Source organism: Sceloporus occidentalis, unplaced genomic scaffold, assembly GCF_023333645.1.
Source record: "Sceloporus occidentalis isolate IW3139 unplaced genomic scaffold, rSceOcc1.0.p SCAF_247, whole genome shotgun sequence".
NCBI classification, from domain to species: Eukaryota; Metazoa; Chordata; class Lepidosauria; order Squamata; family Phrynosomatidae; genus Sceloporus; species Sceloporus occidentalis.
In genome coordinates this window covers 589,133-601,417 of record NW_028317227.1, presented here as the reverse complement: position 1 = coordinate 601,417, position 12,285 = coordinate 589,133, and the positions used below count along the sequence as shown (strand labels likewise).

The 12,285-nt window shown below is 40.8% G+C and overlaps 1 protein-coding gene across 1 annotated transcript; it reads left to right on the top strand.

The window, feature by feature from the left end:
- The first annotated feature begins 1,206 nt into the window (after positions 1-1,206).
- LOC149276099 (peptidyl-prolyl cis-trans isomerase NIMA-interacting 4) lies at positions 1,207-8,494 on the top strand. Its single transcript, XM_089503904.1, has 4 exons — positions 1,207-1,243; positions 1,662-1,729; positions 5,578-5,697; positions 8,336-8,494. Exons 1-4 carry the CDS (start codon positions 1,207-1,209, stop codon positions 8,492-8,494), a joined length of 384 nt encoding a protein of 127 aa, XP_089360030.1.
- Positions 8,495-12,285: the final 3,791 nt, after the last annotated feature.

Here is a 12,285-nt window from a genome sequence, read left to right as displayed (position 1 = left end):
GAAGGGTTCCTTACGGAAGTTGAGCAGGCTGTGTCAGAGACAACATTATCTTGTTAGTAACAATTGCTTAAGTTTAGACTGTAGTAAACTAACAGTGATGTCCAACTCACATTTTTGTCGGTTTTTAAACCATGCTAAACCAAATAGTTTAGCAAATATAAAAATGTCACTAATCTGCCTCCTAATATCCATATCCTATAGCTAAGCGAATGAATGGACCTCAGTAGGTGCAGCTTTCAGGAAAAAAGAGAACAGTGAGATGTGACAGAAACATTCAAATGCTTTAAGTGATTTAACAAGGTGCCGGAGGGAAAGAGGTGAAATTTTAGGACAAGAGATCATGATCTAAAACTACTGGGCCAGACATATAGATGTAATGTAAGGAAGTTTTACTTTACTGCTTCTGTTGGGAGGCAGTCCCATTTATCCACCACACTACCAGTAAAGACTAATACTAATACGGGGAATTTAAACACGCATGGGATAGGCAAAGTGCTACATTTATCCTGAATCTGTGACAAAACCAAGAAAAATGGGCAGACTAATGTGTCAAATATTTTCTGCTCCCTCTCTACACATAACTTTTTAGAAGATTGCGGTACATTCATACTCTTAGCTGCTAGAACAAAAAGGGACATGCAAAAACAACCGTAAGATCTGGGTATAAAACCATGTTCCAGACATGGATACAGACCTCGTGATTTGTTCAGCAATCCTACGACGCTTTTGAACTATGCGAATGTAAGTATTTCGTATTTATATTTACATTTCCGTTCTAATCCTATATTGCGAAAGCTGTATAGGCTCTGAGTATGAATTAGGATTTAAAGCACGTGTCATTAGAGACATGAACAGCTACATGGGTTCGGTCTCGATATAATTATCTGCTGTGGAAACGCGTCACACAACCCGGACTGTTTCACCGGCATACACGTCTCCGGTACACACAGGAGGCCGCTGGGTTTGGCGCCAACACCAGCCAGCGCACGTTCACATAGTAAAGAAAACAGAAGCAGCTGCTTCATTAATTTTACGTAAATAATATTCACATTGCAAACACGCAATTCTCACGTTTACGCTGCGCTCCACCACAGCGTCTCGCTGATGGAATTATGGGTCCCGTCGCTAAATGACGTCATATATGCGACGAAAGCGATTTTTTCCTCTTATTTTTTTCGTAGGTAGGCTCGAGAATTTTGTGCGCTGATGCCGCCGAAACCAAAAAGCGGAAAGGGGGGGAAAGGTAATTTAGTGGTGGAATATTTTCTTATGGCTGCCTAACAATAATAGAATTAATACCGTGTTAGTGTCTGTTAAGATGAGTCCAACTCGGTAAACGAAGGAAAGCGTCATGGAAGATGTCAGTATTGAATAATGTAGATGTAATCGCTAAACTATTACAAGTTGTGGTGATTACACATTTATAACATAACTGCTCAATTGTCGTATTACATAATGATTTGGCCTTCTGGTGAAAGGAGCTGAGCTCTCTTTAACTTTTACACATAGGAGCAACAACGCTGTGAATTTCAGTCAGTGGTTCCATAGAATACATAATGAATGTGTCTATCTTCCAACCAAGTGCAATTTGATTCTGTGATTGTACGCTATCGTTAAACTTGTGAACTGCCATAACATAATCTGTCTATATTTTGGTTTAGGTGGGGCATCTGGAGGGGAAGCAGCTGATAAGAAAGCGCAAGCACCCAAAGGTGGAACTGCTGTCAAGGTACTGTAGAGCATTCCCAGTTGAATCCCTTTGCAAAACTATTTGCAACAAGGCACTAATAACAGATACAGCGTTTAATGATGGGGAAACAACATTGAGCCACAAATTGATTCAATGCACTCTCACACTTGACGCATGTGCCTACCTTTTTTGCTTTATGCAACGTTTCAATTAAAAAAACAACAAACTGCCCCTGTCTTGTTAAACCAGAAGAAACACAGATGTATCCATGGGTGGGTAGTAGTGGTAAGAGAGGAAGCGCCAAGAAGTTCATTTTGGACCTTCTAATTTACCAGTTTATCACAGTTCTGGTGCTCAAGTAAACCCCCGGTGAGCTCAGTTCAGAAAGATGTACTGTGGGGGTTTTTTTTGTAAATGAGGGCCTGGCTTGATAGCGGCTGTTTAAATAACCTTGCTAATGGCTTGGCAAGAATATTCCAAAGATCTTTTAATAATCGGGGTGCATCCAATTGGGTCCCATTGATTAATCCTTTTCACTATGGAGAACTTCATCTGTAACCACACATTTTACAAAAGTACCTATTTGGGTAGATATTTATCCTCCTTTATAAAACTCTCAATTTTATGCTAATTACTCCTTGTTTACACTTTCTCCTTACATATGTAGCAATTGTTAGCACCCTTTTTAGTTAACATAGCAGTATTCTCCTAACTTTGTTTTGGCGCTTCTAACAATACTTATTGATCCTTTTAGCTTAGATTTATATTTGTTCTCATCTTCCGTATTCAGAGTTTGCTTCTATGGAGTACCACAGTGGTTTCTGTTTTCTTGTGGTCTAACCAACAAGCAATGTTCTCGAGTAGGGCTGCAACTAACGATTATTTTCATAATCTATTAGTTGGCCGATTATTTTTTCGATTAATCGGATAAAATTTAATAAAGTAACGGAGGATGTTAAACAAATGGCATAATAAAAAAACTTTGATAAAGCATTTCTTGTTTATTTCCCAACCTGCCCCCCAGTTATGCACATTTGAGCCCAGACATGCCACACTGCCCTCACAGACATGCCACACTGCCCTCCCCACATATGCCTTATATACCCCAGTATGCCTTATACCCCCTGATATGTCACTCCGTCTTCCCCAGGTATGCCCTATACCCCCCAGGTATGCCCTATACCCCCCAGGTATGCCCTATACCCCCCAGGTATGCCCTATACCCCCCAGGTATGCCCTATACCCCCCAGGTATGCCCTATACCCCCCAGGTATGCCCTATACCCCCCAGGTATGCCCTATACCCCCCAGGTATGCCATAGTGCACTCATAGATTTACAGACTCGTTCACAGACACAATACTTCTATAAATAGATACAGGGTTAATCTTCACTGCCCCCAGGATTTATTTTCCTCTTAGTTTGTCCCCCTTTACCTTAAATTGCACCTTAAGTTAACCTTATTAAATGAATTAACTTAACCCTCAGTCCTCAGCATTAAATTAATCCTGAAGAGAAGACCCCATTAACCATAACTGCCAGTAAATTAACCCTGAAGACCCCATTAACCACAACTGCCCCCTAAATACCCCATCAACCACAACTCTCCCTAATTTAACCCTGAAGACCCCATCAACCACAACTGCCCCTAAATTAACCCCCACCTCCCCTAACTTTCAGCAGCCCAAATATTAATTTTATACTCGGTTAGATGAGTGTCACAGCCATGTGGACACTACAGGAAATGAGGGGCGCCAATCCCTCCCTGCAGTCACTGCCGATTGGCCACGCCCCTTTCTTTCTCCGGCAGTGATTGCAGGGAGGGACTAGTAAGTAGTAACTGCTGCTGTGAGTCACAAACTGATTATAAAATGAGGGGTGTTTTTCAGAGCATTTGCTCTGAAAAAACCCTAATTTTATAATCGATAAAAATCGATTCAACTAATTGATAATGAAATTTGTTGGCAACGATTTTCATTATCGATTAGTTGTTGTAGCCCTATTCTCTAGTCTTTAGCAAAACATCTCTTAAATACCGTATTTGCTTCTGCCCAGCCCTTCCGCTGGGGCTTCTATGATGGAGCACATGACGTTCCGGTGCTCAGTCATAGAAGCCCCGGCAGAAGTGCCAGGTAGCAGCAGAGGTTGTCTAAGCGCATCACGCAGACGTCCACCGGCTGCCAGAGAGGAGGATCCAGGTCCCCTGCAGCCCGGTGGGGGATCTGGATTTTAGTCTTATAGTCAGACCTCTATTTGAGATCTAATTATAAGACAACTTCAAATATAAGAGATGGGGTATTTTCTCAAGAAAAAAACCTTGTCTTGTATTTGGTAATTCAGTTTTCCTGGCCTCCATCTAAAGATGTCCAGGTCGTCAAGTGGTATCAAAAAGCATATTTCCATTGCAGAAAAAAATCAGCCTTTGTAAAATCTGTAACATCTTTCCGTATGTTAAACCACACTGATTATCACTGGAGCCCAAACACAACCCTTACTGGGACATATAAATAATGTCTCCATTTGTGAATACGAAGTACAGAACAGTCTCCATTGGTGGTTCCTCAAACAATTGCCTAAAACACAATCCCTGTATTAAATTTGGATGTGCCTACTCATGGCTGACCCAGCTGCTTGTTTTCTTCCCAGTCTATATTAAAGATTATAGTCCCCATAACAGTAAAATGATTAAGCTGTTCTGCTTCCCCAGGAGTCTATATATCACACCTAAGTGAGCAACCTTTTTATTTCCAAAATCCAGTTAATAACTATTTTTATTATACCATTGTGGTGATTCTTTTGCTATAGTTAATCACGTAATCTGCGATGGTAGCACCTATACCAGGGGCGTCCAACATGCGGCCCCCCGCGTGAGATCGGCAGCCAGGGCAACCGGGATCACAAGAGCCCTGCTTAGTACCTGTGGGACGGTCTTTTGTACTGCACACAGGAAGTGGAACCCAGCAGAGTTCACGTGACATCCCATGACTCTGCTTCAATCCTGCTTCCTCTGTGCAGTACAAGAGAACACAGAGGGAGGCCGCGTCCCCTGCTGAAGTCTTTGAGCAGCATCCAGATAGCTGCAGTGCAGGTAAGGGGGTGGGGAGGGTGTTTAAATGAGTATGTGTGATTGAGGGAATGAATGAGTATATGAATGAGTGTGTGTGTGATAGCATGGATGTGTTAGTGCTGGAACCTAGGCATGATGGGACTGGGACTGCTGTTAGAAATCACACTCCTATCATGCCAAGTCAGCCAGTACATGCTGAAACCTGGCTAGCTGCCCCCCTTGTGTATTGATGCTGCCAGCAGTATTGCACATTACTTACAGCCACCTTGTACCAGCATGAACTGTCTGACTTGGCATGATAGGAGTGTGATTGCTAACGGCAATCACAGTCCCATCATGCCTAGGTTCCAGCATTTACTGGTTGCCTGAGTATAAAAGTAGTGTTATTGCTGTTAGCAATCACACTCCTATCATGGAATCTGGGTATGCCAGAGGTTGCTGTTATTATATATAATTATTTTTTTTTGTATAATCTTGGTGTGTGACTTACTTTTATTAAGTGTGGGATTTTTCATTATTTTTAAAGGTGTGGGGGTCGGTTTCGGTCCGGAATTTTCATTTCGGTGTATCCCTAGGATAAATGGAACTATTTCATTTTTACTTATCCAGAATCCTGAATTTGTAGTCACAGGAAAAGTAAACGTTTTGTGTCATTTACTTTATTTTAATCTGCATGTCTTATTAAAGGCCATATTTTCTCTCAGTGAAAAATGAGTGCGGCCCTCGCACGTATACAATTCTGATGAAGTGGCCCACTGCTGAAAACACTTGGACACCCCTGACCTATACTATACTAAACTAGAAAAGCTTGTGTTTTCTCAGGTAAGACACATCCTGTGTGAGAAGCATGGAAAGGTTATGGAAGCCATGGAAAAGCTAAAGTCTGGAATACGATTCAGTGAAGTGGCTGCACAGTATAGTGAAGACAAGGCCAGGCAAGGGGTAAGGCTTTGCGCTCGTGTACATTGTGGGTCTGTTCAATAGCACATATAATTTTTACTAATTTTATGTATTACGAAAGGCTGCCCTGGTTTTGCATAATAAATGTAGAGTCTGAAATTGGTGCCATAACAGAGTCTTTTAAATTATAGCTCCAGTCCCACCCACTTAATAAAAGCAAGGATGCAATTACAGAGTCAACAGTATTTCTGGGTAATGGTATTGATTTGTGCTTTTGGGCCACTCTCCCATCAATAACACAAAGGCAGGTGCTGATAGTCGTGGGAGCTGGAGTTATGTTGTTACTCAAACTCAATTGGAAGAGTGATTGTCCTCCGACCCAGACAGGGGTACGATTATTTGGTTGAGTCGGGTATGTGTGGTTGAGATGTGTATCTTTTGAGCGAGTGTCACATGGTTAAGAATACTGTGTGTTAGTTAGCGGCATGTTTGTTTGAGTATATGTCTTGTGTGGCTGAGAGGGGACAGTCTGGTTAACATTAGTCTGTGAAATTCACCTCACTCACCGCTCTAAAAATTATACAGGACCTGGTCAGTGATTATTGCAGGAGATGCTCACTGATAACATGAGTCTATTGAACAAAGCTGCGGTGGATCCAGTTGCTAAACACAGATACATGTTATGCTGCCAAACGTAGGCTGTGTCCATCACATAGAAGCTGGGTTTAACCCTATTAAATCCATGATTTGGACATATCTTCCCCCTCAGACCAGCCAGATTGTTGCAGTCTTGCTATAGGTTTATGTGGTAACCTTAAACTGGTCGCAGTTTACCAATTTTTTTCCCCCCCAGAATAGTTTAAAAACTTTTCATAAATCCATACATACTCTTTTGCCAAACCAAATAATAAGCATAACAAAACTTTTCTTGTTCTTGAAAAGCCTAGTATCTACAGTTTTCAATAGATGTACAGTTGTGTGAAAAAATAAAGTACATCCTCTTTGAATTCTATGGTTTTACATATCCGTATTAGGTAAAATACAACCTCAGGTGAAGAACACATGGCAATTTATTTAATAAAAATAAAGCCAAAATGGAGAAGCCATCTGTGAAAAACGATTCCTTACTGCTTCCATAGGAATTAAGATACCAAGTAGCAGACAGGTGCTGCCAATCAAATGCCCTTGATTAATTGATCATCGGAGGTGGTCACACTTGCTATAACAACTGGAGTTTTAGCAATTTCCTGGGCCGGAGCATTCAGGTGTGTGTGTGTGTGTGTGTGTGTGTTTCAGGTGTGTGCCAAGAAGAAAAAGAAACTCGGCAATTGTTGCTGACCATCAATCTGGGAAGGCTTATAAGGCTATTTCCAAACAATTTACAGCCCATCATTCTACAGTGAGAGATTCTAAAGTGGAAAACATTAAAGACAGTTGCCAATCTTCCTAGGAGTGGATGTCCCAGCAAATTCACCTCATGTTCAGACCATGCAATTCTCACAGAAATTGCAAAAAAAACCAAAACTCTGACTATACAGGCCTCAGCATGTTAAAGTTCATGACAGTACAAATACAAAAAGACTCAAAGTATGGGTTGTTTGAAAGGGTTGCCAGGAGAAAGATTCTTCTCTCTGAAAAGAACATGGCAGTGCAGCTTAGGTTTTCAAAGTTGCATCTAAGAAAACCACAAGACTTCTGGAACAATGTCCTTTGGACAGATGAGACCAAAGTGAAGATGTTTGGCCATAATGCCCAGCGCCACGTTTGGTGAAACCAAACAAATATCTGCACGAACACCTATTGCAAACTGTCAATGACGGTGGTGGAGGGTGATTTGGGCTTGTTTTGCAGCCAACGGACCTTGTAATCTTACAGTCGTTGAATCGAGCATGTACTCTTCTGTATACCAAAGTATTCCAGAGTCAAATGTGAAGCCATCTATCAGACAGCTAAAGCTTGGCAGAAATGTGTGAAAAAGGAAAAGAATCAAGGTGTTGCAATGGCCCAGTCAAAGTCCAGACCTCAGCCTGAGTGAAATGCTGCGACAAGACCTTAAGAAAGTTGTGCATAAACAAATGCAGGCAACCCTCAATGAATTGAAGCAACGAAAAGTGGAGTGGGCCAAAATTCCACCACCATGATGTGAAAGACTGAAAACTATTACTTCAAGTTATTGCTGCTAAAGGTAGTTCTACACTTCTCCATTTTGACTTTAATTTTGTTGAACAAATAATCACACGGTGTAATGTTGTGTTGTTCATCTGAGGTTATGTTTACATAATTTTTAGACCTGCTAAGGAACAGATGATTATGTCCTAATATGTAAAGCCATATAATTCAAAGAGGATGTGCTTTCTTTTTTCACACAGCGGTAGGTGATGGTACACAATGTGTTGCAGGCTAGGCTCAGTTAAGATGGGGGGTTATACCATGAAACCAGCTTAGGGTATGACACCCCTTTTGAGTAACAGAGGATTATTGGAGTTGTATTTTACGAGAGGTTCTTAATATACATTTTCCCATATAAAAGGCAAAAATGAAACAGGCAGTGACACTGATTTACCAGTTTCAATTGACTTGTTCCTACTTTCATCCAAGAATGTAAGTATAAGTATTCTACTGTAGAAATATTATAGATAAACAGCTTGAGAACTGTCGAAATTTTCTGCACTAATTTTAGGGAGACCTTGGTTGGATGACAAGAGGCTCAATGGTGGGACCTTTCCAAGATGCAGCATTTGCCCTGGCAGTCAGTACAATGGACAAACCTATTTACACTGACCCTCCTGTGAAGACCAAGTTTGGATATCATATTATCATGGTGGAAGGAAGAAAATGAAAGTTTTATATTTATTAATAAAAAAAGAGGATTTGTTGAATTATTTGTAGTTTTAACCTTTTGCCAGTTCTAAGGTTGTTACCTACACCACATAACAGTTTAAATAAATGACATAGAATGTGTTGGCAGAGAAGAACCATTCGGGCAGTCTAGTCTGCTTAATTTCTAAATACTTTAGACGTTAGTACTGTACACAATACTCCAAGTAAGGTCTCACCCGTCCTCTGTACAACAGCATAAGCACATGCCTCTTTCTGCTGCTAATACCTCCCCTATAGAAACAAACATTCTGCTAGACAATACAATAGAGCAGCATTAAAATCCTTTGAAATAATTACCCCTAAATCCCTTTATTCAACTACTGATGTTAGGGCCAATATCAAATAATCTACACTCTTCCCCTGGGTTTTTTTTATGCCCTATGTCAGGGGTGTCCAAGTTTTTTCTGCAGTGGGCCACTTCATCAGAATTGTATACGTGAGGGGGCCGCACTCATTTTTCACTGTGAGACAATATGGCCTTTAATAAGATATGCAGATTAAAGTAAATGACACAAAACCTTTACTTTTCCTCTCACTGATTTCTGGGCCCAGAAAGTTTTGTGACTACAAATTCAGGATTCTGGATAAGTAAAAATGAAATAGTTCTATTTATCCTAGGGATGCACCAAAATGAAAATTCTGGACCAAAATGAAAAATTCAGGGTTCACTTAGCCGAAACCGAAAATGACCCCCCCACCTTTAAAAATAAAAAAAATCCCACACTTTTAATAAGTACGTTACACCCCAAAATTGTACAAAAAAAAAAGTGTATAATAACAATTTATATATATATATATATATATATATATATATATATATATATATATATATATAAATTGTTAACAGCAATCTCAGGCATACCCAGATTCCAGCATGTACTGGTTGGCTGGACATGATAGGAGTGTGATTGCTGTCAACAATCATATATAAATTATTGTATTTTTTTGTCCAATTTTGGTGTGTTAACCACACTCCTATCATGCCAAGTCAGCCAGTACATGCTGGTGGCTGTAGTTGATGTGCAGACCCCATACTGCTGGCAGCATCAATACACAAGGGGTGCAGCTACCCAGGTTTCAGCACGTACTGGCTGACTTGGCATGATAGGAGTACGATTGCCAACAGTAATCACAGTCACATCATGCCTAGGTTCCAGCACTTACACATCCATGCTCTCACACACACACTCATTCATACACAGATTCATTCCCTCAATCACACACACTCATTCAAACACCCACCCCCTTACCTGCACTGCAGCTCTCTCTATGCCGCTCAGACTTCAGCAGGGGGCGCGGCCTCCCTCTGCGTTCTCTTGTACTGCACAGGAGGAAGCAGGACTGGAGCAGAGTCATGTGCTTCCTCTGTGCAGTACAAAAGACCCTCCCACAGGTAAGTAGCAGGGCTCTTGTGATCCCGGTTGCCCTGGCTGCCTTTCGGGCCGCATGTTGGACGCCCCTGCCCTATGTGCATTATCCTGTACTTAACCTAAATCCACATTAAACAAAAGTTGCCACAGCTCTGTTTTTCTGGTTTACCTAAATCATTTGTCATTTGGCTTATCCCAACAGGAACATCAACCCTGTTGCAAATATGTCATCAGCAGAAGTACATACCTTACCATCAAGACCATCTGCAATATCACTAATAAAAATATTAAAGAGAATGGGAGCATGTACAGATCCCTTGGGTATGTCACTTGGAATATATGCCATCGACTACAACCCCCTATTGTCTCACTCAGCCACTGCCTGGTCCATTCAACAATATTGGAAACCAAACTCAAACATAGCTTATTAACCCCTTCGTGACAAAGGCTGATTTTACTTTTTGTACCCTTCGTGACAATGGCCGTTTTAACATTTCTGCTCTGCTCGTGTTTAGCAGTAATTTTCTTCTTTCCCATTTACTGAACCCACACAAGTTATATATTGTTGTTTTTCAGGAGGGCTTTCTTTAGATGACATTGTTTTAAAAAAAAAAAGTATAAAATATGGTGAAAAATTTAGAAGTGTGTGACTTTTTCTAACTTTTAGTTAAAATCTTTTACTCATCTAATGTAATAAGGTAATGAAAAAACCTGCTAAATAGATTCTACTATTTTTCCTGAATTTAGAAATACCCAATGTTTTTTTTCTTTTTTCTACACTTTATAAGTGTAAGGGGCAATAAGTACAGGTAGTGTTTTGCTATTTCAAAGCCATTTTTTCCAAATCTGGTAATTCTTCCCCCCATGTGCCATTTTGGGTATCTTTGAAGCCGGCCAATGAAATTTACTCCATCAAATCATATTTTTGAATACTAGACACCCCAGGGTATTTCAAATGCTAGTATTTTAACGCTTTCCGTGCACCATATCTACCACCAGTCTTTGTCAAACTTTGTGGTAGTCATATTTTTGCATTTGTTTTTTCACACACATTTTACTTCAGGTATGAATTAACAGGTTCTGGTATATGTCACTATCATAAAACACCCCAATATGTGTTCAGCAACATCTGAGTACAGCGATACCTCACATGAATGATTTTGCCTGGCTGTTTGGGGGGGGAAAAGGGCCACATTTGGGGCATGCGCATTTTTCAATGTTGAAATTTGGCATTTGATCCACTGCCCATGCCCTATTTGGTACATCTTCGAGCCGGGCCATTTCAGTGTGCCCAATAAAGCCATATATTTTTGAAAACTAGACACACCAGGGTATTTTAAATGCTGGTATTTTAACTCTTTGTATGCACACATTTTACCACGAGCATTTTTTCAAAGTTTGCAGTATTTTTTTGTGTGTATTCCCCCCCCCACACACCTACTTTATGTATGAATTTACAGCTCCTGGTATATGCCACTGTCAATATGTGTTCAGCAACATCTCCTGAGTACAGTGATACCCCACATGCATGGGTTTGTCATTTTTTGGGGGAACTAAAAGGCCACATTTGGGACATGTGAATTTTTCTAATTGGAAATTAGATGTGTGGCCATCCTTCCCCCGTGTTAATTGGGACATTGTTGAACCCGGCCAATTCAATTTACCACATCAAATCATAATTTTTTTTAAAAGTAGACACCCCATGGGCATTTAATATGCCAGTATTTTAACTCTTTCCATGCGAGAATTGTTTTAAGCTAATGTGCTAATTTTAGGACTTGCTCACAAAAATATTTTTTATATATTATTTTTTTGCCTTTTTAATTTTTTACATTTTTTTTCAATTTGAAGGTTCCCCTGATAGTGACAGCAGTGGGAAAAGCTGGGCTCCATTGACTTGCGTGGTTGAATGCAGCACCTGTATTCAACCTGCAAGTGGAGCCAGAGTTCTCTAGAGGGTCTGGAGACCGTCTAGCGAACTTTTTCAACTTGATTGCTTTTTTTACAGGACGGCCGCCATCTTGCGGATGGTGAAGATCACTTGCAGCGGGGGCTGTGACCACTCTCCTGGGGTAAGTATTTGGTGTTGCTGAATGCCTCCTAATCGAGGCATTCCAGCGACACCACTGAAGTTTAAGAGGTGATCGTTGATTGCCTCCTAAACGCTATTAAAACGGGCGTCCGCCCCGGGGAGGTGCCAGACATGGCCCCTAGTGCCGATCGTGGCGTTGCTGAATGATTACAGCGACACTGTTTGGGTACAGAAAGAGAACGTAGATCGCTTTCTGTACCCGTTTAAAGTCATGGCGGTCCTGGCACGTCAATTGTCACTAACCTGATGTTATTGCATGATGTGCCAGAACCGGCAATTGTCATTAAG

Excerpts from the sequence above, each read along its gene's own strand:
- LOC149276099 (XM_089503904.1), top strand. The coding sequence starts at position 1,207 with ATGCCGCCGAAACCAAAAAGCGGAAAGGGGGGGAAAG. Across the intron at positions 1,730-5,577 it reads AAGGTGGAACTGCTGTCAAG|GTAAGACACATCCTGTGTGA; the intron begins GTACTGTAGAGC and ends GTGTTTTCTCAG. Across the intron at positions 5,698-8,335 it reads AAGACAAGGCCAGGCAAGGG|GGAGACCTTGGTTGGATGAC; the intron begins GTAAGGCTTTGC and ends CACTAATTTTAG.